This window comes from Metarhizium brunneum, chromosome 1 (assembly GCF_013426205.1).
Source record: "Metarhizium brunneum chromosome 1, complete sequence".
NCBI classification, from domain to species: domain Eukaryota; kingdom Fungi; phylum Ascomycota; class Sordariomycetes; order Hypocreales; family Clavicipitaceae; genus Metarhizium; species Metarhizium brunneum.
In genome coordinates, this window is record NC_089422.1 from 5,372,824 (window position 1) to 5,397,440 (window position 24,617).

The 24,617-nt window shown below is 52.4% G+C and overlaps 5 protein-coding genes across 5 annotated transcripts; 4 read left to right on the forward strand and 1 right to left on the reverse strand.

Moving 5' to 3' along the window:
• Positions 1 to 803: 803 nt before the first annotated feature.
• ALTA10_0 (Aldehyde dehydrogenase) lies at positions 804 to 5,278 on the forward strand (the record flags this gene model as incomplete). Its single annotated transcript, XM_014693430.2, has 4 exons — positions 804 to 2,340; positions 3,782 to 3,992; positions 4,049 to 4,680; positions 4,767 to 5,278. 4 exons carry the CDS (start codon positions 804 to 806, stop codon positions 5,276 to 5,278), a joined length of 2,892 nt encoding a protein of 963 aa, XP_014548916.2.
• Positions 5,279 to 5,883: 605 nt separating this feature from the next.
• Positions 5,884 to 7,788, forward strand: G6M90_00g016130 (uncharacterized protein; the record flags this gene model as incomplete). Its single annotated transcript, XM_014693429.1, has 2 exons — positions 5,884 to 6,021; positions 6,109 to 7,788. The coding sequence occupies 2 exons, from the start codon at positions 5,884 to 5,886 to the stop codon at positions 7,786 to 7,788; spliced, it is 1,818 nt and encodes a 605-aa protein (XP_014548915.1).
• A 715-nt stretch (positions 7,789 to 8,503) lies between these two features.
• Positions 8,504 to 9,724, forward strand: G6M90_00g016140 (uncharacterized protein; the record flags this gene model as incomplete). The annotated part of the gene is made up of 3 exons (XM_014693428.1): positions 8,504 to 8,589; positions 8,642 to 9,139; positions 9,220 to 9,724. The coding sequence occupies 3 exons, from the start codon at positions 8,504 to 8,506 to the stop codon at positions 9,722 to 9,724; spliced, it is 1,089 nt and encodes a 362-aa protein (XP_014548914.1).
• Positions 9,725 to 18,877: 9,153 nt separating this feature from the next.
• On the reverse strand, positions 18,878 to 19,378 carry G6M90_00g016150 (uncharacterized protein; the record flags this gene model as incomplete). The annotated part of the gene is made up of 1 exon (XM_014693427.1): positions 18,878 to 19,378. The coding sequence occupies one exon, from the start codon at positions 19,376 to 19,378 to the stop codon at positions 18,878 to 18,880; it is 501 nt and encodes a 166-aa protein (XP_014548913.1).
• A 586-nt stretch (positions 19,379 to 19,964) lies between these two features.
• G6M90_00g016160 (uncharacterized protein) lies at positions 19,965 to 24,609 on the forward strand (the record flags this gene model as incomplete). The annotated part of the gene is made up of 4 exons (XM_014693426.1): positions 19,965 to 20,158; positions 20,243 to 20,345; positions 20,421 to 23,159; positions 23,257 to 24,609. 4 exons carry the CDS (start codon positions 19,965 to 19,967, stop codon positions 24,607 to 24,609), a joined length of 4,389 nt encoding a protein of 1,462 aa, XP_014548912.1.
• Positions 24,610 to 24,617: the final 8 nt, after the last annotated feature.

Below are 24,617 nucleotides of genomic sequence, written 5' to 3' on the forward strand. Positions count from 1 at the left end.
AGCTTATACCGAAGAAAACCCACTGCCGTCATCCTATAATTCGCTCGGAGTTACAAGTCACTTTGGCTGTGCTGTCTTGTCTACTAAGTGTCAGGTGTCCCGAAGGCATCACGGCCTGCCACGGATCTCCGCAGAGAACGCGGCAAGAGTGCTGGAAGCGCAAATATAACGTCTGTGGGAGGCAGACAGTGTGTCTAACGGGACCCGGATTAAGCTTTGATCTCGAAGAGGAGAAGATAGCTGTCGGTTCTTCGAGGCGAATTCTCACACTTCAATTTAGCATACTGAGCAAAACGGATGTGTTTTGCTGCTTTCTGTCATTTTGATCGAGTATCTAATAATATCGCTTGCATCAATACCAGTTGCATCTAGCTCTGAGAATCGGCCCCCCTACTCACTTGTCACCACGATCACTTATTCGAGTCTACGCGGCAGGAGTCTCGGCGGTGCGCTGGTCGTTGTGGGCTGGGAGTTGTTCGGAAACTTGAGTTGCTGGTATTGGGACTGTTTGGGTGAGAACTCCCAGCCGGTCCTAATCTAATTCGACCAATCTGGCGCAATTATCAACTGCTTTGCCTCTACAGGCACCGATAGCCCAAGACAGTCCCGGTTCTGCGACTAGCGATTCAACATTTGGGACCACTCCAAATTCTCCTCGCACACCGTCTACTCCCTCTTGGAGAAATAAGATTTTGCCAGTGCCACCAAAGCTCCAAGATTTTACCCAAAAAGCAGCGACGGATAGGAGAGAAAATCAATGTGCCGGTCTTCGGGACCAAGGACAGTTAGGGATTCAGGTCTCGATGTCCCAGAGAGACACCTCGACTCGACCTGCATCTCGTCGAACTTCCACATCTCCAACTACACCGGTAGAAGTAGGAGCCTGTCCTTTTGGATCATCTGTTGGTAACCATGACGCAGCCAATGATGCCATAAAGCTGCTACCTAAAGAAAACTCCGGTCGAAATCAACAAATACCGCCCAAGTCTTTAGGCATGCTGAACATATTGAATCCATCAGATCCACGACCAAAGGACTCACACATAGCCCATGATTCTTCATCGCCAGTTGTACAGCAGTCTGCAAGCGCGTATCAATCTTGGACGCATGGGTTTCCGCGACAGCCGGGTTTCGGCCATTCAGCATCTGCATCGTATCCAGGAATTCCTGTCGGGAACGCCAATTTGGTGTCAGGACCTGAACGGCAATCACCAACTGTGGGCTACCCATTCTCCAATGTGAATGAACCTAGGAAAGCTCTCAGTCCGAAAGTACCACGAGCTTCAAGTCTGAGCCAGAGTAGTGGTCCGCCCCGCGAATTTGATCGCAGACAACACGGATACGTTCCATCAGTATCGCCAGCCAAACGTCCATATGAAGCCGACTCGGCAGAGGAGCCTAGGCAGCTTCCTAGCTTCCATCAGACTCCCAGAATTGCCCAAACAGCGCCACAGGTCCCTACTCCACCAACTCGGTCCCTCTCGCAGTCTATGAATAGAGTTACTGAAGTATCTCACGTTCAAGGGCAACCGGGGCCACCCCAGGACATTCAAGCACCACCTTCTCACACTCAATTCCAGCTTGGGCAGCTATCCAGTGTGAGCCAGCCGCCTGAGGCTTCTCCTTGGACTGAGGTGATGCGCCGGTCTGCCGGGTCGGGGAGCATGGAGGGACAGCAAGCCTATATGACACTGCCGGGCAGCGACATCCCGATACCTGTTCAAGTCGATTACTCACAAGCCTCGAGGAAAGCGGACGAGAAACGACAGCGTAACGCGAAAGCGTCAACTAGACACCGCCGGAAAAAAAAGACAATGCAAGAAGAAAATGTGAGGCAATTACAGGAACTGAAGGATGAGCGACAACAAATGTCCGAAGAGATAGATTACTTGAGACGTCAACGTGACTTTTACCGGGAGGAGAGAAATCGACTTCGAGATATTGTATCTCGAACGCCCGGGATTCATCAGCATGCAGCCGGACCCCGAAGCCCAACTCCCACCAGAAGTATCGACTCACATACAGATCACAGCCCTGTATCGCAGCACCTCATACCAACACCAACACAGGGTTATTCCAGCGATCCTGCTTCTATAGATCGAGCAGCGCAGCGACCGAAGATGGAAGAGCGGGCAGAATTTGCCGGGCCTGGACCTGGCACGACTCCGGTCGGGTTGGCACCGCCTCATGGTCATCTATACAATATCCCGCCTCGTCCTACGTCGGCTGCATCGTCAGGAAGTGGAGATAGACTACCGCCGTTGAGAGCCATGGAAGGGCCATCTCCAACGGTTCAGCATATCGGTTCTGGACAAGCTCACGAACAAGACCCTAGAACAGGTCAGTGGCGCCCGGTGCCTCAACGGCAGGTTGAAACAGGTTGGGCAACGGTCCCCAGAAAGTTGGGTGATAGTCAAACTCACCCTTGGTGAATCAGGGTGCGCTGTATTGCATCTCAAGCTCATTGGAACTACGGCTACGAGAGCTGAATATGAAGGAAGACGGTGTTGAGACGACACGACTACGAACGGCCCAAAGCCAACTCCTCCTGGGCGAAAATGCGCAGCACCCTGGAATATATGCATTTCCCCCCCTTTTAGGTCCCCACGACTCTTCTCACGGACAATGACGGTACACGTTTAGCTGGGCAACTGGCACTTTTGTATTTTGGTGATCGGAGTCTGTGTTCAGTTGAATGTGTTTCTATCTTTGTTTTGATTTGGTGTCTGTTTGTGGACCTTTGCAGACATCCTGGAGAAAGTCACAAGAGACGAATCAGCGCGCCGGAGCCGGAAGGAGTACGGGGCTGTCTCAGGCCTGCGCTTGTTGGACTTCTACCTGCAAACCTACTGGATGGCTCGACTCTATAGTGCTAACCAGACGACGGTAATAGGTTCCACAGTTGTATCTGGTAGCAAGACCAGCATCACGCACCCAATTGAGCAATACGAAGCAATAGGCAGTGGAGTTGCGAGTTGGAGAAAGTCGGAACAGCCGAAAACGTTTATGAAAGCATCGATACTCCTTTTATTTCCATATTTTGTCGTGTTTAATTCATTTATTCACTCCCTTTCCTTCCTGTTTCTTCTCTTTATTTCTTTATTTTTTTCTTTTGGTGTTCACATTCCTACGAAATACCCGTCGTTGAAGCGACTGGTGGGAAAAGCGCGCATGTACAAGAGATACCCAAGCAATTACAGAACATTAGGAACCCGGATTCTGGTAACAGAAGGTTGAGAAGCTAAGCTGCAGAGCTGCGGTGTTTGGAGGCGTTTTTTTTTATTTATCTAGCTGAAAGAATTGTATGTGTATGCCGACGTAGAGCAGAGCAGACTTTGACTCTTGTTGAACTTGAAGTAGTATGATTATGGGTATAGTCGATTAGCTAGCAGGAAAACAGAATGGACCTCACGTTTACACCTTTGGCTTGTATTTGATGGACCCCGTGTCCCGTGTTTGGAGACTTGTGTGTGTATATTCATCACCAGCTGATACTTGAAACCATGAACGAAGCACGCCCACATTTCCAGTGTAACCCGTAGGCGGTCAACCACGTGCATCCTACAGCAAGTGCGCCCCGGGCCCCGGCCCACCTCCTTCCTGTACGGCGCAACTGCGTGCGGAGTTGCAACCGTCGACCACAGGACATGAACGGAACAATGTAATTGTTGTGGCATGCCGGGCTTGCTGCCGCCGCAAGATCGACATCGACCGCGCTTCATATGCCACTGCCGGGGTGGTATGTGTACAAGACAGATGCTCACCAGGCCTGTCTGGGCAGCCAATTTATCAGGTCTGCCCGGGTTCTCTATACGGGTGCGACACGGCCTACGACAAGTTCGTCGGCAGGCCTACACGACGCGGTCTTCGGATATCGAAGCAGACCTAGCTGCGCCGAATGGCAAATCATGGTCGCAGCCGCTGGGTCTGTTTATCGGCAATGAGTTTAGGAACTCGGCAAAGGGGGGACGGATCACTACGTTCAATCCATAGTACGTCGATTTACGTTTGCCTCTTCACATGACACCCCCGCTCACGGCTCCCACAGTACAGAGACGGAGATTTGCCAAGTGGTAGCTGCAACTTCTCAGGATGTCGACGCAGCCGTCGAGGCGTCTCGTCTCGCCTTGAAGAAACCATCATGGAAGTCGTTGTCGGGCACAGAGCGCGGCCACCTAATGAACAAGTTGGCAGATTTGGTTGATCAGCACCGCGAAACTCTTGCGGTTATCGAGACCCTCGATAATGGAAAGCCTTATTCCGTTTCCCTGGGCTTTGATGTCCCACACTTCTCCGAGGTCCTGCGCTACTATGCTGGGTACGCGGACAAGATTCACGGCAGCGTCATTGATGTTGGCCATGAGAAGATGGCATACACTTTAAAGCAACCTATTGGGGTGTGCGGCCAGATTATTCCCTGGAACTATCCGCTGGCCATGGCAGCTTGGAAGCTCGGTCCTGCCCTGTGTTGTGGAAACACGGTGGTGCTGAAGCTTGCTGAACAGACGCCCCTGTCCATGCTCTATGTCGGCAAATTGATCCGTGAGGCCGGATTTCCTCCCGGTGTGATTAATATTATCAACGGCCATGGCGGGCTAGCAGGTGCGGCGCTAGCATTACACAGAGACGTGGATAAGATTGCATTCACCGGCAGCACTGCCACGGGTAAAGACGTGATGCGTATGGCATCTACAACCATGAAGGCTGTTACGCTGGAGACTGGCGGCAAGTCACCGCTGATCGTGTTTGATGAACATCCATTTTAGGTGATCCCTTCGAGGCTACAACCTACCAGGGACCACAAGTCAGCGCCACGCAGCGAGATCGCATTTTGTCTTATATCAGAACTGCTCAGACCGAGAATGCAAACATTATACATCCATGCGGGGCTATTCCGGAACTTCCTAGAACGGGGTTTTTTGTCCCGCCCACTATTTTTACCGATGTCAACACTGCCGCGACTATCTTCAAGGAAGAAATATTTGGACCCTGTGCCGCGGTAGCCCGATTCAAGACTGAGCAGGAGGCACTCGATATTGCCAACTCGACACGGTACGGACTTGCTGGGGCTGTGTTCACGCGGGACATGGCTCGTTCACATCGTGTGGCGAGGGAACTAGAAGCTGGCATGGTCTGGGTAAATAGCAGCAATGATTCTGACGTGAGGGTTCCTTTTGGCGGCGTTAAAGAGAGTGGGATAGGAAGAGAGCTGGGCGAGGATGGATTGAGGGGGTATTATAGTGTGAAGGCGGTTCATGTAAACTTGACGGAGAGTTGAAGGTTGAACCCTCATCAATCGACGACATTGGAATAAAAGTTTGATGTCAACGAGTGTCTCGTCAGAACACATCATCAAATGAGTCGAATGAAAGGTTCAAACTACTGAAGGATGTAAGGCTGAAATTAGAGGCCAGCTAGCAAACCCACCAGCTACGATCTTTCCATGTTCTGTTCAGTAAAAAGGTGGTCTTTTCGATGCCTCAATTCCGTCGATAAATTGATTATGGACCCAATCAAGGACCAGGTCCACATTTAATACGATCCATAGCTGCCAATTGTGACAAGTAGTAATTGCAAGCTTGGATAAAAGCGGGTCGGACCAAAACGTCGTGGCGCCCTGGCGTCCATCATGTACGTATTACGTTAACCTATTACAGCCAGCTCGTCACATCTCGAAGGAAACTGATCCGAACATCTGGCCTTGAGCGGCCCCTACTTCAGCTCCGAATCCTAAATCGACTGACAGCTATCCTGTCGCATTCATTGTTTCCGCCATCCTATAGAGCGAATAATAACCACACTTTGGCAAACAATTGTCTTCCCATCCCTACCATCCGCAGCTTCGAGGCCGGTTAATCCGCGAGTCTGGGCCTATTGCCAGTCATGGCTCCCTCGTTTCCCGGTGCCCGCGCCGAGGTTGATTACCCTATCTACTCAATCGACTTTGATCCTGAGGATGCGAATAGATTAGTTGTTGGTGGTGGAGGTGGTGCTGGGTGTTCCGGTGTCGGCAACAAGATTGTATGTGGTTTTTAGATGCGAACTACGAGAGATTTCCATCTCCTAAGTCGCAAAGACTTGGCTAACACTGTCTGTCGTTCGTCTTAGACCGTCTTCGATGTCTCTCACCAAGACGAGATCCGAGCAGCCGGCGAAATCGAGCTATCTCGCGACGAAGACAGCGTCATGTCCATCGCCGTCGGCCCACACAAGGGCAAAACTACATACGTCTACGCTGGCATCAACTCCTCTCCAGAAGAAATTGCCAAAGGCACAAATCAGCACTTGCGCCTCTTTTCTGTCGATCCCTCCAAAGCAAGACCGCTGGCTGCCATGACAGGCAGCCCCTCGAAGCCCAGAGCCTTCCCCGAGGCCAAAATCGCCGAAGCGTCCCGTACAGCGCTCTTTGCGAACCCGGACGCCAACGCATATCAGCGCTTGTTGCGTGTTTCGGGATCTATCGGCGCCGCAGCATCTGCTCTGGGCAAAGAACCTCAAATAGCCGTGTTTGAGACGACTACGCCGAAACCGAAAATACGCGGATTGCTAGAGCTAACGAAGGAAGCCGAGGCCATAGATATTATTCAAACAGGAGATGATGAGTTCCAGCTGGCCTACGTTGACCGTTACGAGCTTTATATTGTTAATATTGGAAGCAAGGGGAATGGCGAGCCCCAGATGGTGTTTTCAATGCCGGACGACCATGGGGAGCGACCGCAATTCAGATCCATTCGGTATTTGACCCCAGAATTTGTTCTTGCCGTTTCCAATTTGCCCAAGAAGAATACCGGTGCGCTTATTCAGGGACTGCGGTTGCCTTCATCCAGCCACGAGAAGGCTAGACTGGCTGCCACGGCGAGGATATCGCGCAAAATGTCGGCCATAGCTTTAGCTGTGACTAACTTGTCGTTGCCGGCGTCGCCCACGGCTCCGGTAAGCAACGCACAGTTTGCGGTGGCTGTTGCTGGCAACGATTCGTCAATCTCGCTATACACACTGGAACATCAAGTCTCACCGGCCTTGAACCTGCTTCTCAACCTCTATCCTTTCTACACACTCAAGAACGTCCACGGCAACGATAATATCTCAGGTCTCGCATTCTCAACTTTCATCACGCCCAAGACACATATCCGAGCACAATACGTTAAGCTGGCAAGCACGTCGCTTGGGAAAACTGTCGCCATCCAAAGCATCCCACTCAAAAAATTCGTTGACGTGCAAGCCCCTCGGAACAGGAAAGGTCCTCCTCGACCAACGCGCTACGTTGTTGCCATGCAGTCCCGCGCCCCATCTGCCCGGCCGCTTATCATAACCCTCAGTATCATTGTGCTTATTCTCGCGATCGTTGCCCAGTCCGTAAAGGAATTGTACGGCGTAGGCAAACCTGTCATCTTTGCACAACCATTTTTACCCTCGTGGCACGGAAGCCTTCGGCAGCCCAAAACGCAACCCTCGTATTCGTTTGAGAATGAGCTCATTTCAAGCTTGGTCGACGGTAACATGGTCTTGGGATCTGGAGAGAAGTTTGTCCTACTCGAAGATGACCAACCGGTCGTTGTTGAGGGTGATGGTGAGCAGGCAACCAAGAAGCTCCGAGTCAACGTACGCGACTCTGATGCCCACGGCTCGGCGAGAGCATGGGATCAGCTCCACGTGGATGAACAAGACGCGTGGAAGGAGAGGCTTCGTGATGCGGGTGCCTGGACGCAAAACATGGGTGAGAATGTGTTCAAAGGGATTTTGTTTGGGGAGTTGGCTGGTGTTGTTGGGCGGGTTGTGGCCGGCTAGATGCTGCATTGGTAATAGTCCCATGTCCTATAGTACTGGGTATTTGTCATAATGACTCTTTAGTGTACATGTGAAGTCTGGGCACTGTTTTGTATGTATTTCGGGGGTTTGCGGAAGATGACGTGTTAAAGGGACGAATGAGATGAGGAGGGAAGGCCAACGATGAGCTACGAAGAATGGGTGTGTACAGTAGGTATATTGGGGCATGTATAATCGTGTCGTTATTCAATCAACGTTGTTTGAATGTTCACGTGTCCTTCTACCATTCAAGTTTAGATGGCTCCCATCGTGATGCTGTCATGGGCGGATACCAACATGCGTTGCTTCCTTGACGTTGAACAAGTAGAGTAATTGCACATGCCGTCCCAGCCGTGAGGGTCCAGCAGCCAAGCATTGTAACAAGCCATTTGCTACTTACTTAAGTAAAATGACGAGTGAAACTTGCAGAGCCTTTAAAGGCTGGCAGTGACGCCTACAGACTACAGACGGCGCCTTGGAAGCCAGCTGAGCCCTGGGCTCAATGTTGTCCTTGCTCGCTCCTGCCCAGAAGACCAGAAGAGAGGCACCATGCCTGCCAACAAACTCAGCCTTCGCCAAGTGCCTGACAGCTGTCGCAGTCTTACGGAAGCCATGATGACCTCGAAGAGAGGTTTTCCGAACGAAACTCACCCGCCCCGAGATTCTGCGCCTCGTACAACGCCGCAGCGCAGTCATCATGATGAAAGTCTTCAAGCTACCGCGTTACACAGCGACAGTTACCAAGCAACTAGGCCTCCTCTTCGGCATATTCCTCATTTCCATGTACGTGTATGCGCCCCTTTGCATGAACTAGACGTCGCTAACGAGAAGCCAGCTGGTGGGTAATCGTGCCTCTGGGACAGCACAGCATACCGCCCGGCTTCCCGCTCCATGTCCAAGACGCATGGACCAAGATCTCAGATGCCCCAAGGGAGGTAGTCGGCCCGTTCAATGCCTCGAAACTAGCTCTCATGGTGGAATCAAGACCGCTGCCGCGTCTTGCACCGCTGATTCTGCACACGATGGCGGTTGTACCTCCTGACTGGCGCTTTCTCTTCATCGGTTCATCAAAGAGCGTATACAGCGTGGGAAAATCCAAGGCCATTCAGTTCCATAAGAACTCTGGGAAACTCGAGTTGATGAAGGTGCCGGAACCGTGGAAGCTGGAGAGTCCCGAGGATGAGTCGAGGTTACTAACTGATGCGCGGCTTTACGAAGAAGTTCTTCCAGATGTGGAGTGGATACTCAAGTTTGGTCATGATGGTATATTGTGTGCAAATTCAGCTGTCAGCTTGGACGAATGGCTTTCTTGGAGCTGGGCCGGTGCCTTGCGGTATGCTGTTTATGCCTCCTCCTTTTTTTCTTTCATGATGGGAATATATAAGCGAGGCGTATTCTGACGATGGTAAGCAGGAAAGCCCATGGTGACAGGCTCTCGGACACGGGTGGCCTATCATTACGCCGAGCTTCAGCGGTTCGCCGTATCCTCAGCTTCCAGCGGCGCCGGAACAACTCTGAACCAGAGGACGTATGGTTCAGAAAACGCATTGCAGCTCTGCCGGGAGAAAAAGTCGCGTCCAATTTCCATGGCATCATATCGGCAGATCATGTCTTCCCTCGTGAACTGATGGGATATCACGTTACAGCATGGAATACATGGCCTGACCGTGGGGCACGGACGAACAGGAACATGAAACAGATTCTTGAATACTGCCCCGAGTTAAGCATGATACTCGACATGAGTGTTGATGAAGGAGATATTCCTGCTAGTTCTGTTCGGGAACGAAAAAAGCCGTCGGTGGAAGCAAAAACGAAACATGACGGCATATACGTCGTCAAAGACGACGACAAGGTGAAAAGCAAGGGCTTGATCTATCCACCTCAGCCGGCACCCCTCCCGCTTCTACATTCAGAGTAGACAGGCATGGCGGAATGGCAATGACAAATTGACGGAAATAGACATTAGAAAGGTGTACGTAATTAGTTCAAGCTGAGATGTGGTGCCCGATTGTCAATGCAAAGAGATGAATCCATTGCGCATTTGCTTGTTTTGTTTGTGAAGCACGACTATGGACTTTGAAGAAAGATGCACAATGGGAGGCAAAATATGCTCGACCAGATGAGGGCACCTGGCCATCCCGCCCTATGTAAGTAGTAGGTTATACTCTAATCCATTGGTGTCAACTTGTTGATGGGCAAATATATCCCGCCGGCTGGACCGTAATACTGAGCCCTTGACGAGGATACACGACCCCATCCACTACGCACAGTCAGCGCGCGCATCTACTCTGCAGCCTGGGCAAATAACTGCCCCCGTACTCGGTATCATGTATTTATTCCTGGGCATCTGGGCGTCTGGGCGTCTGGGCGCAGAGCCGTCAACACCACGGGGTCGCACACCGAACCCACTCAGTTGGCAAACGCGCACCGCAGAACCCGTTTCACATGGGGCGCCGCCGGCACCAAAACCTGCGACATTGTTTCAAGATTGCTGGCAAAGAAGAAAGGCAAAAAGGGGGGGGTGTGAGCAAGCGCCGGGGGGAGAAAAATAAGAATAATCAAACAGTCTGCAAGAAAAAGGGGAAGAATGATGCAGAGCCCCGTATAAGCAAGAGTCACATACATACGACGAAAGTTGTGCGCAACGTACTCCGTACAATCAGACTTTTTTCTTTTTCCTTGTGTCGCCTGGCTGTTCCAAGGCCCCCCGAGTTCGGCAACTGCCGGGCCCAGCGGCCTGGTTAGAGTCCCGCCCATCTATCTGTAACATGGCATGGCAGTACTCCGTACAGTGACTTGGGCTCCAAGGCCGGCAGCAGGCTGCTGGTGGCTGAGATGCTGGTGACGTCTGGTGATCGACATGGGAGTGCCCTTTTGGGGGAGTGCAGGCTTCTGGTTCCTGATTTTGCCGGAGATTTTGCGGAGGAGAAGGAAGCGATTAAAGCCGCGAATATGGCGCGAGAATAAATGGTTGGCGTGGTTTGAGTGCAAAACGAAAAATAAGTACTATCAAGAGGGAGAAAAGGCTGAGATGTGTTTAGGGCTGCGTATTTGCTACCGAGTATTTACTTAGACGCAGGTTGGGCAAATCTGTGGGAAGCCGGACATGCCGCACAGGGTGCAGAGTCCACTTGACATTTCTTGGTTGCACAACAGGCACTCGGTGCTCGGTACTCGGTACGGGGTACTCGGTACATTGTACATGCTGCCAGTCACTCTTTTGCTGGTGGCAGCGCCTCGTTTTCAGCTGCGCCGGGCTGACGGGGCCAATGGGTTGGCGGCGGAGGCGAGCTGCGCAGTCAACAGTCATACCGAGTAGTACAATCATTGATGCTTCCAGTCCCCATTGCCTCTGCGCGGCCTAGAAAAGATTGCATCGACGGGAACACGGGGAAATCATTTGTGGCTTTTTTTGCTCTTTTTGTGCTTTGTGCTTTGACACGAGGTCAGTGATGGACTGGGTCCTCTCCGCCCCTTGATTGGCCTTGTTTGCGAGGTGTTGAAAAGACGACGTGGACGTATTGACCACATGTGCAGTCTGGGGCACCTGGCGAGGGCACCGAGGACGCCCAGAGCCTGATTCAAGCACACCATGCTGAGGCGGACAGGCCCCGTCAGGGGACCGGGTGCTTTTTTTTTTTTCCGTTGCGTCCTGGGGCGGAGTTTAACCACAATACTCCGTATGCTTTAATCTGTCTCGCAAGGCAGTGCCAGCATGTTTGGACACGACTCGAGTCACCAAAGGTCCGACAATATCCCCAGTCAGAAGAAGGACATTGGGGGGAGCATGTTCGCATGTTCGCATGTTCATTGACGTTCCAGCACATTGGTGCAATGGCGCCGATCTGGCTCTCCCTCATCCCGCCCCATCATGTACAATAGTTGGTCCGGTAGAGTGCGGAGAAGTCTTGGGTTCCATCTTGTTTGATGTTGAAATGACAATACTATTAATTGCCCGCTGACCCGGCAGCGGTGTAGGGTAGGTACGGGCGCAGGAACCTGCGTTGCGACTCGCGAGTGTGTTGAAATTGCTTTTGCCATCTCAAGCGCATGTATGTACATACATAAGTAGGAATGAATTTGCCCAAACTTTGGAAGCTTCCATGCATCGATCCCCTTTTGGCGACAGCAGATGCATGCATCCTACTTGGACATGATGGTCCTGGAGAAAAATACAGCCCACTGCAGGCTGAGTCGTATCATTTAGAAATACAGAGCGTACCCATCTGTATGCAGCATGGTGGCTCGCAGCGAATACTTCCAGCCGCGAAGGAAAAATTATCAACTCATGGTTGGAGGAGGCGGCCCCTGATCCCGTCATCCCTGACCTTGACCTTGTAAAAGTGGCCAAGGTGGCAGATGGGCGATGGGCGATGGACGATGGAACCCCAACAGATGGCAGTCTCCACTTGCGCTTCAAGTAGTACCAGGCGTACATACATACATGTATGTACTCCGTACTCCGTACTCACCAGACTTTGGATGCCCGCCAGCTTCGCTCCAGTTGACTACTTACCGAGTACATACACTGGACTGTCTGGTGTCTCTCGCTCACCATTTGAGCACCTACCGAGGTACCTAGCCAGATCATGCTGTTGGCCGTTGCCATGGTGTGCTGTACATACACGATGTACTCCGTAGTAGGTTATCAATTGATTGTTTTGGCGGCCCGTCGAGTCAATATCCACCCACCATCCTAGCAAAGGCCAAAAAAAGGCCAGACAAAAAACCATGGCCAAATGGGACGCCGGCTCCTAAACCCACGAGTCGTGCAGGCGAGGAAGCATCCAGGAACATACATATCATGCCAGCAGCAGGTGCCGTCGTCATGAGCACCCGTGGAGATGGCCAACTACATCTGACCATAGACTGTAGATCATACATACAGCCGGTCAGCCAAGACCTTCAGCGGGCGAATGCATTGGGCTTGTGCACATGCATACATAGCACATCCCAAGCCCAGGTTTGGTAGACGGGCCGGCACATCATGAGAGACATGGAATAATCCAACCTCCCATCTCCAACCCTCGCTTCGGTGACGATCGATGATTGTGCTGTGGCTACCGACTAGTAGTACGCTGTTGAGGTTCAAATGTTTCTGTGCTGGCCATCACACGCGCGTGTGTGGCGGCAATCGTCTGCCGTGGTACAAGCAAGGGTGGTGTGTGTGCGTGTGGCGAGAGTCCCCACGCTAACTTTCACGTCTCATAATAGCGTGTGTCACAGTTCCTCCGCCCCTCCCTCCCAGGCAACATGTCGTTGATGCACTTTTCCATTGTTGTGTGCATGCTACCTTCCTAGGTACTTTATCTAGGTAGGTACCTCGCCATCTAGATAGCTCGTACTGGCGCATCTTGGGATTAATCTTTGGAGCGGAGCAGAGATGGGCGACCGTACTGCGCATACGGTACGAGTCTCCCCAAGCGCCCGAGCAGCACAAGGCCTTCTATGCCATCCTGCCTCATCATCCCGGTGAAAGGGCTCGGGTGTCTGCAGGCTGAGGCGCTTGAATGGGCTTCCTGTGTGGCCGCCGCGCGGCGCCTGAGTTGGCAGTATGGATGGCCCCGATAACAAATGGACTTCTCGACACACTCCTCGGACCAACTCAGCATCTTGGGAGGATCATGACGCTGCCATGACTTGTCCGAATACATTGTTGCAGATATGCAGACGATGCCCTGAGATAGAAAGACACCACGAAATGAACATAGGGCGCAGAGATGGCAACTGTTTCCTTATTCTTTTGATGCCCTCACTCACCCTTATCGCAGCACAAATATTGAGTTCGTCTTATTCGAGAGGGAGGGCCGATGACACTCGCTTGGGGAATTTGCAATTGGCAAGCCTCGTTCGAGTCCTTGCGGCGGACAGCTGAGTTTGTGGAATATTGACAGGGGTGAACCTTGCCCGGCATGGAGCGAGAGACAAGGGCCTCGACAAGCTAGTACCTTCCCCCATCTTGAGGGGCAGATAGTTTGAAAGCCCTCTGAGTATGGAGTACTCACCCGAAATCTTTCCAACATGTCTTAAAAAGCCCCCAAATCTGTTGTATACCTGGCGATCAAGGAGACCCAGAACTACCTGGAAGAGAAGGTTTACCCTGATAGCCTCAAATAGTGCCTCACGAAGTGACATTGACGTGATTGCCCGTTGCTGACCCCATCTTGGGACTTACATATTCGAGGGGAGACGAGTGGAGCATGAGCAAATGAGATTCTCGCATGGTGGTTTGATTGGGGTTGGGAGAGGCGCTCCCATTGTTGCACATGTATCACCATCGAAGGGTGAAGGACTGAAGACCGCAGTTGATCTGCTCAGGCTGGTGAGATGCTCAATGATGTACTGGGCACCTCCCCAGCCGTGCCCTGCAGAAGCAGGTGGCGCCAGCAAAATGGACTTTTCATCTCGGTCATCAGAGTTTTGCAACCACCGTAACTAAAATCGTGAATCGATGATGTGTGTCCTAGATCGAGGATCTTAGGCACGTTTGCGACAGAATAGCAGCGCCTTGCGCAATATTTGGACTTAGACTCGTGTTGTCGTCGCTGGAAGACAGCCGTTGCCTCTGCATTGTTCATGACCACCATGAAGGGGTGAGCCTGCAGGTTGCCATTCTAGGCGCACATGCGGACACAATACGGGAGCCAAAAAGCGGATGCCATCACTCGACGCCAAGAAGAAGCCAACGGGGACAGACACTGTGATTTAATATTCCCCGGTGGATGATAGCAGAGTTGCGCAGGGTAGAGCAGGCCCGGCAGGTCTATACCGAGTGAAACATCTGTGACCAAACATTAGTCGGGCTGCATCTATTCCGGTGAGGCATTACCCCGTACCAAATTGTAGATAGCAAGCACCAATTGAATGCCGGTGAGCTGGCAGACTGCTCCCAGAATACCCTGTGCATATGTACATATGTATCGAGACAAGGTGCGGAGCAGTTGGCGATGCTATCCTAATCGTCAACGAAATCTTTCACGTTCTTGTTCAACATCCAACGTGCGTTGCGAAGAACCGGGACTTTGACGGCTGTCAGTTTGATATTTAGGGCTGACATGCCACTAGAGTCGGCATTGACTGGCTGCCAGACAGGTATCTATCTACCCAGTGGCTCTGATAGCCTAGAGCTTACGCTGACGGCGGTGGGTTGGTGGTTCTTCGTTATTAGGGAAACATCAACGTGCCCCAAGGGGTCGTCAAGGCCCGTGGTTGGAAAGGTGAGCCGTGACATCAATCGACCCATGTGGTGTGTTGTGCTAGACATGGGTATCCCAGATCGATGTCGGCAAGGGAGGCCAGACTGGCCCAATCCTGTTCGTGCCGAAAGGTACAGAGTAATACCTGAGCATCAAGCATCGCAGTGCGAAGGCCTTGCCCATCGCTGGCCGTCTGACGTGTTGCCCACTGTGTGTGAGAATATGTCGGCAAGGCCGTTCCCAATCCTACGGGAGAAAATCCGGCAGATGATTGAAAATAAGGCGTGAAGTCCTCCATCGGACAATGCGTCGTAAAGTTGTTTGAGAGGGTCCCAGAGTACGCGTAGGAAGAGTCGGTGTTGTAAAATCGATGGGGCTTCTTGGCCGTCACGAAGCCTACGTGGTAAATCGTGGAACAGTTGGAATGGTTCAAATCGGGCCTACATGGACGAGAAGAAGAGAAAAGGCAACAGACAGCAGTCTTTCCCGGCTTAATTGCCTCTGGATAATCGGGTAGCCGTGATGAAATGCATGTTTTCTCAAATCTGATAGATGCCGGCCAGGTTGTTTTCAGAAACCCCATGCAAAGGGCCCCGACAGGTTTGGCGAGATGAGCAGGGCATAATGTTGAAGAGCTAAACGTTTTGAGCAGGAACCAGACCAACGTTCGGCAGCAGTCTTTATGAGGCTTTTCACCGAACCGTGACCGAGTTGACCAAGAGCACCCCGGACTGGCGTCTACAAGCCAGGAGCTTTGGAGGCCAAACACCCACAGTTGCTAGACCGCAAATGTGCGGCGAACTTTTTAACCGAACTGTCGAACCAGACATTAACCGCGGTGGTGGTGGTGATGATGATAATAATGATGGAAATGATGTTGGCAGTTCAGACTTGCAGACTTGGGAAGTGCAACTGGGTCGACCACACACTCTCTCTACGAATGGCGAATGTGCATGCAACCTTGCAGACCAGTTGACTGGTGTTTGAAAGTCTCGCCATGGAAGGAACAAACCACACCATGGCTGGCCACGGCGGATCCACCTTCCCAAGTACGCAAGTCCTACCTAGGTTCGGAGTACCTAGTAGTTGATGGAAATATTTTCAACCAGACCTGCTTTCAAGTTAGTATATGCTACAAGACTGCCCCCCGTACTACTCATTTCTCCTCTCCGTGACCAATGAAGCAACATTGAATGGACATACGCTAGGCACAACCAGCTTTAGCAGGTACTGGATTACCTGCCAGCTTCTGGAATGGGGCAGGAGTGTCCCGAGGGCTTGCCAGATTGCCGCAGAGCCCAGAGACGTCACGGGGCTTCATCAGTGCCTCGAATGCCACCACCACTTGAGGGGTGGCAGAGAGGCAAGGGAGGCAAGGAAACCCCTGCTACAGATTTCCAAAGTCGAGAGCCAAGAAGGCTTCCGCCTATTAACCCTGTGCAAATACTTGGGACTGTCCCTCGCCTCTGAGCAATGCCACTGTCAGTGGTCGATGCACTGGGTCGAGATACCACGGGTCCAAGGCACTGCCAAAATACAAATCGGGGGTCGATGGCCAGACTGCCTACCAGGTAGTCACCTATGATTGTATTGTGCATTCGTACATACAATAGCAATCAATGTAAGTGCACACTTGGGTACTAGTAGATTGGACAAGGGTACACGGTGGTGCGGCCAGCCCTTTGCAGTCATTGCTCGTGCGAAACACTAAAAAGTCCATCCCAGACGACATCTAGACATCTGGGCATCGTGGCCCAGATAGCCCAGACGAGCCGAGGAGGCGTGCTGTCGGCCCACCCACCAACATCCCGGACACGATGGCATGGCAGTTGGATACACAGTGGAGGATGCAATGAATGGTGCTCCAGACAACACCAGACAGCACCAGACGACGCTAGACACCAGACATCTCCAACTCCTATTCGAGTATCCGGCAGGAGGCAACACACACATCCACGCTGAGCTGCCGGGATGTCCAGGAGGGCCAGGATCTCAAGACCCCCGGTAGATCCACCCGACACCAATCCAGAGCCGCTGCCGCCCTTTAGTCCCTGTCCCAAGTCGGGCTTGTGTGTCGTGTGGTTTTGGGTGAAAAGCATGCACACTCGCCATTTTGGCATCCTCTTTGCAGAACGGAGTAGCGGAGTAGGGACGACGAAGGCGCCTTTGCAACCCAAGTAGGGCTTCCACTCGCCATCCCACTTCAAGAGGCCTCTGCCCAGAGCATTGCTAGGTCGACAGGAGAAGGGTGTAATGGAAACGACATTTTGAATTTGACATTCGCCATAGTTTACAGCAACGCGCCATTCGGTGCCTTTTTGCTTGGCTTCTTATGAGAGTTTGCACTGACAGCATGTAGTCTAAAACAGAGTTCGTTGTTGTCTGCCCCCCCCCACGTTACCATCAAACCCACAATGGAGCTCCTAATATTATTAGTTTGTTGACAGACACCAGGTTAAGTCTTGGGACGGTGGGGTGGGTAAAGCGATCTTAGCCAGCACCTCTGAATGTATCGCCGCGAAATCTTTCCGTATATCAACACGTGAACAGCTTTGTTGTGATTTTTCCCCCATTGACGAGACAAAAAAATTTAATCAAAAAAAAAAAAACGAATACAAGGCCGGGCTCATCCTGATAGCTTGACCCAGGAGGGCCTGCCATCTCAGTTTTGGCACTGATGCATGCATGAAGATATATAGGACTGAGGGTGAGGATGCAGACAAAGAGGCGGCGGGGAAGAGACAGAAGGCGAAAAAGAAAAGCCGACACAAAATGCAAAGGTGGAATGACCTCGTAGCCAAAGACCATTCTGTTCAATGCTGGAGCCTGAGTGCCAGCACTGGGACTGTAGATGCGATTGTGTGTCGTCCGTCATGTTCTATCAGCTCGCCAATGTTACCCTGGTCGTAGAGAGACGCTTCACCCTCTTCTCGCCTTTTGCTTCACTCTGATGGCCCGGGTTATTGGCTTCAACGGGCCAGCAAGCAACCTGTGTTAGCCAGTCGATGGATTATCTCCCCGAGTTTCACCGTATACCACCACGCCTTTCTAGTGCTGGGCGTTTGTTTTGTTCTCTCTCAACATCACTGCGACCATCGACTATGCCTTTCATCATGGCCATCACCGGCGCTATGGCCCTGACAGGCTACAGGCTACACACTAAGCAGTTGAATCTATTTCCCAAGTATACATACAGAGGATGACTCCAAAGTGCTCGCAAAGTTGCTTGTCAAAGCTTGCTGTTCTGGCGTCGTTTCAGCCAACCGCGTGGACAGGGCACAGCGGAAGCGGTCCAGCTTTTGATGCACCAACTACTACTACTACTACTACTACTACTAGTACTTGAATACTTCTGGAGCCACACCGGCTGTGGACACACCGTCTGTGCAAAACGACACACCCCCATGTGCCTTCGTAAAACATACTACTTAGGTACTCCATACCTAGGTACGTATCAGCACGCCACCACACACCCGTTGACGTTCCCACGGCAGAACCAAAGGCAGGTATTATATCGATCCCAAGGGCCGATTCCATTTGGCAGTTGGTGGTGCACTGTTGGAGACTTTAGGATTCCTCTCAGCGGGCGCGGTGTGCAGCCGTAGTATAATGTGATGCTGTTTGGCGCTCAGTCGAGAATACCCAAGTGCAAACAATATCGGACGGACTACTGAGTAGGAGTAGTGTGTACCTCCTGAAGCCCTCAGGTCTCTCTGCACCCGCACCCTGTCACTCACGCTCTCGCGCTCTCGCACCCCACCCCCTGCGGCAGCACTCAGTGTGCCCTCGTCACTCGCCGCCTCTTCCTCTCTGGGTCCCGCCGGGTCGGTGGTTCTGGGGTCCTCGTCTTGGCCCGCCCGCCCTCTTCCAGGCTGCTACCGCTCCTCGCTCGAGCGTGCCTCTCGACATCTCTCTCTATCGCCGCACCAGCCTTTCTCACCCTGCGCCGCCTGTTTCTCCAACCCTCCTTCCACTGCTTTACCCACAACCTTCGAGGTTCGTGTTGGCGACGGCGGTATTCTTTTACACACACGCTCTCTGCCACCATTTTTTCTTTCGTTTGGCAGTACGTCGTCGACGCTTAGCCAGCGAATTGCGCGTTGCCCTCCTCGTTCTTCCTTCCGATTTACGCTGTTTTGGCTTTCTTCGCGGGTTTTGCCTAGGCCCTCCGACACACTCCAAAACACCATCGTCGATTTCACTGCGGCCCACGCTGGCTCTCGGCCACCTCCCACGACGTTCCGCTCGTCAACGGGGACATCAAACGTGATCCGCATAGACTGATCTGAGCGGACAATAATCTTTGCGTGCCTGTACTTGTTTGTGCTCGTGTTGCACAGCGATTCGGCGCTGCCTACTGATTCTGCTCGATACATGCTGGGCTATCCCATCCGTCACGAGCAGCCATTACTCTACTTCTGGCTTACGAGCGCCGCCACGATTCACCGTCCTCGTCTTTTCAGCGGCGGTGTAAACGAATACCTGGTGACTCGCACTCGAGTGCCTCTTCCACGCTTTCATTTACGAGCAGCGAGCACCTTGGTGGCCGAACATCTTTTTCGACTGGCAATAAGCCATTGAAGCCCCGAGCCGTTTTTCCCTCGCTGTGCCCGTGCAACACGAACCTCTCTGTCCCACGGTACCCCACGGTTGCCGAATCTGCCATTGTGTAATGGCATAGGTTTTTTTTTGAACTATATACTCTATCATCTCGTCTTACTGTTGGATCTCGCTGCAACTTGACTTGTCGAGTATTCACGCCATCCCAGCGTTTCACTCATCTTGTCACGTAGGCGTGCTTCAAGCAGGGTCCCCTCGGCTTCCATCCTCCAACTTCCCGGGCAGCTAGGCGTGCGGCAACAAAAGCAACTACGCACTCGATTACTATTATACTAGGCGTTGGTTTCGGTTATTAAGCGAGAACATTTTCCTGGGGTCGTGCCAACTGCAGTTTAAGCGGCCATGGCCGCCAACATGCAGCAAATGGCTGGGGCAGGCCAGATGATGCCCCAGCAGCTGCGACGGCCGACTACTAATCCTCACCAGATCCAGCAACTGGTGTATCAAAAGCTCCTTCAACACTCACAACCGCCAAATGGGCTAACCTGGCAGGGCAACGTTAGCCTGAACGACCGCATGGGGAAGACTATGGACCTGTAGGTGCCCAACTATCTTGACTTCACGTGGCTGCCCAATTATCGTCTAGCCTGCAGCGAACAGGAAATTAACTGCTTTTCTAGCATCTCAAATATCGCGCTAGGGGTCGCTAATTTGGACCACGTGCAAGCCGCGGAAGTAGGCTGCGAATTTGAGCGTAAAACGTTTATGGATTCATCTAGCAAGGTTTGTACCAAGGGCTTCATACGCCTCGTTACTGCTTTGACTCGAGACGTCGGCCGACTAACAACCCCGCTTTAGGAGGGATATGATCAGGCTATGGCGAATAAGACACTAGACTTCTTCAAAAAGCGACAGGCAAACGAGCCCAACATCCAAAACAATCTAAATGCCAATGCACAAGCTCAGGCACAGGCCATGATGAATATGCAAGCGGCCCAGATGGGCCGTGGTATGGGCCAGGTGCCACAGGGTTTTCAACATCTCCAGCATCAGGTGCCGCCTGGGCAGTTGCCTCAGCAGGCGCAACAACACTCTCAGCTTCAGCAACAGCAGATAGGTATGGGCAGGGCTATGGGACCGACCCAACAAGCCATGGCGATGCAGAATCGGCAGCCACAGCAGTTTCCCAACGATATGTCACGACTCGCCCAGTCGGATAGGGCCAAGGTTATGGACCTTGCGGTTAAGATGATGGCCCAGGCTTCTGAGCAGCAAAAGGCGTCCACGCGAATGAGCTTACAGCAGAGACTATCTCCTCAACAACTAGCAGAATTCCAGGCCCAAGGAAAGGACCCTTTGGTTTTGTTCTTCCAGAATCAGGCATTCCAGGTTTTGAAGAATAACATGAATCGGTTACAGGCTCAGCAACAGGCTGGAGCACAGAACCAGAATGGCGCACAGGCAGCAACCGCAGTCATGATGCAGCAACAACACAGCCAGCAATCCTTCCAGCAACGGCAGAATATGATGAACGCCGGACAGCCTAACGATTTTTCCCAATTCACCCCCAACATGGAGAGCATCAAGGACCAGCAGATGACCGGACTCATGGCCCAGCAGGCTGGCCAGATGGTTGTACCAGCTAGCTCAGGAGGCGCCCAACATGCCACTCCCCAGCCTGGCAACCAAAATATGCCGGGTGCTCAAGGACAAAATCAAACACCTCGTCAGGGCCAGCAGCAGCAACCACCGCAGGGCAGTGTCAGCCTTCAACAAATGAAGATGAACCAGGCCGCCCAACAGTCTCAAAATCAGTTACAGATGAAGATGCAGCAACAGCAGAACCCCCAAAACGGTATGACTGGTGGCATGCCTCCTTCACAGAGTCCCGCAATGAACACTTTGAACACGCCAGTATCTCGTCCGCCAGGCGGGATGAACCCCATGGGTGGTCAAGGTATGGGCCAAGGTAATGTTGCATTCGGTGACCAGCGTTTCAATCAAGGTACACAGAGACCCAACAACCAAGCTTTTAACAACATGCTGGCCAACATGTCTCCAGAACAACGGCAGGCAATCCAAGGCTTTCCTCCTGACAAGCTAAACGAGTTCCTTAGACAGTGGCAGAGCCAGCGACAGGAGCAGGTGCCTATGAATGCTGGCCAAATGAGCCAGCAGCATCGACCACAAAACCAGTTTGCAGGGCAAATGAACTTGAACATGGGTGCTGTGCAAGGAGCTCAGAACCTGCAGCAGCCTAATGGGGGCGTGCCTATCAACCAACCGCAACAGCCACAGCAACAGATGCAGATGCCGCGGATTCCAATCCAAAATAATCAGGCCCAAGCAATGATGGACGCTATGGACCTTCCACCACATGTTCAGAACATCGTCGGACAGCTGCCCATGGACGTAAAGAAGTGGCGAGACTTGAAGATCTGGCTCAGTCAGAACAGCACCTTGGCCCCAACAACTCGTAACCAGCTTGGTGCGCTTCAACAGAGACAGTTCCAGATTCTCATGCAACGACGAGCATCGATGCAACAGCAAGCTGGCCAAACTCCTAACGTCAATGCCGCAACGATGCCAACCGCCGGAGGGCAGATGCCCAACCACCAACAAATGGGCATGCAGCGGGTAGTTGGAAATGTGAACTTGCCCAACCACGTTCTCCAGGTAACGCCACAGGAGCTCATGCAAGTACGAAATCAGCGATCCAACTTTAGCCATTTGCCAGACGACCAGCTACGAGCAATGGTTTTGCATTTGAAAAGGCAGGCTTTCCTCCAGCAGCAGCAGCAGCAGCAGCAACAGCAGCAACAGCAGCAGCAGCAACAACAACAACAACAGCAACAACAACAACAAGCCCAACAGATGAGGAATCAGCAGCCGCAGGGCCAGACCCCTAACCAGACGCCGAACCAAGCACAGCAGCAAGCTGGTGGTGCACAAAACCGACTGGGTGTTGCTCCGGTGCCAGTGCAGCAAACACCACAGCCTCCAAACCGAACCTCTCAATCGCAGACTCAACCCAGTCCTGCGACCATGGCCCAAACCGCCTCTATGCAGCCCACCGGGCAGAGACAGCAAGGCCAAGTGGTGAATGCCCAAGCACGGATGAACAGCCAAACTCAACCCACCCCGAAGAGCCTCAAGCGACCTAGTACCGATGACGCCGTGGATACAGCAACGACGTCCAACACAAGCACTCCTGCACCCACTCGGCCTATCTCACAGCCTAATCAGTCGACGCAGAAGGCGCCGCATACGCTCAGTCCGCAGCAAATTGCAGGACTCAGTCCTGAACAACGCGCCAGATATGAGCAATTCATGAAGCTTCAGTTGACCCAGGGTGCAAATGTGGGTTCGCAACCTACTGCCGACGCCCTTGCCCGACTTCGGGCCATCAGCCAAGAGGAGCAGCGCCAATTCAGTCAAGAATCTATGTCTGAAATGTCAATGAATCCGCAGGAACTCGGCGAAACGGGGGTCAAACTCCAGCGTATTGCCCAAGATATGAATAAGGTTAGCCGGGGGCTCACCAAATGGTACTCGATCACCAGGGATGATGCCCGAGCCAAGATGTTTTTCCGAACTGTAAGTGGCCGAAATCATACTCCTCGTTTCGGCACTATGGCTTGTGCTGGCCAATCTAATTTGTTTCTGAATTTGTGCACTAACCCGCGATTTGCAGCGACTTCGTATCATGAAGCAATTCTCTGACGGCGAGGCAATGAAAGTTTTGAAAGACAAGTTTAGCATCAATGCCACAGAAATTGATAAAGCTCGGGCTATGTTGGAGAGCATGGCAAAGGACCTAGCAGCCAGCATGTACGGTAGAGGAATGATGAAGCCGGGCCAACAAGCACCACAAGGCCAAGGAGCTGGTCAGAATCAAATCGCGCAGTCGCAGCAACCGCAGTCACAGCAGCAGGCCCAGCAACAAAACCAGCAGTCTCAACCTGCACCCCTGAACGCGGCCAATCTGGAAAAGAATTCGCAGGCACTCAAGAACCAGCAAAAGTCTGCCAGCAAAGGTGGCGCCTCAGTGCCTCCCGCGCCGACAGCTACGCAGCCTCCTTTCTCCTTCGGAGCCTCATCACCTCATGGAAACCCTAGCTATCTTGGAAAGCCCAAAGATGTTATGAATCTTCAGTTGCCAGCTTCTCGCAAGAAGCAGAAAGTTTCCGGCCAGCAGCCAGGACAGACGCCGCAAGGCGCGACTCCTTCACCAAAGACAGCTAAGAATGCTTCGCCAGAAATGCGACGCCAGGAGCCTCCCAAGCCAGTGTTCCTCTGCAAAGAGCCAGAATGCGAAACGGGCTCGTTCGGCTTCCCAAGTGAACAAGCGCTGCAGCAACATGTCGAAGAGGAGCATACCAAACCCAGGGAAGACCCCGTTAAGTTCGTCAAGGAAAATCTGGCGCTTGCTCTTGGCCTGGAACCTGATGGCAGCCTCAAGAAGAATCAAAAACCGGCCGATGGTGCAACTGCGATGAGCCTATCAACATCGAAGCAAGGTCAGACACCCAAGAATGTTGCAGCAACACCAATATCACAGGATCATGCTATGAAGAGGACCGGAAGCGCATTGAGCAAGAGTGCGGATGGCAAGTCGAAATCGGATGCCCCAGGATCCAAGCAGGCCACGCCGAGTGCCTGGGCCGGTTGCACCATCGATCCTCAGGCCTTGCTGAGCAACCTTGGTTTTGAAAACGGACTACCCACCATAATCAGCGACGCCAACTTGTACCGCTCTTTGACCCCAAAGGACACGCCCGAGTCCAGCAAGGATAGCGGCTCAAGCGAGCCAAACAGCGACATTTCGGAAGGCGCGGCGCTTGAGATTGATATGACGTGGCAAACATTTGACACCGACCTACTCCTGGACCTTAACAACGCGTCATTGGAAGGGGATTTGAGCGGCCTTGACCCGACGTTACTGTTGGATCCTCCATCAAGGGCCCCGCCAGACTGGGAGGATATTGATATCGACTTTTCGAAACCATTCCAGCTTGATATGAGCATGTACTCAATGAGCACCTGATGGCTTTT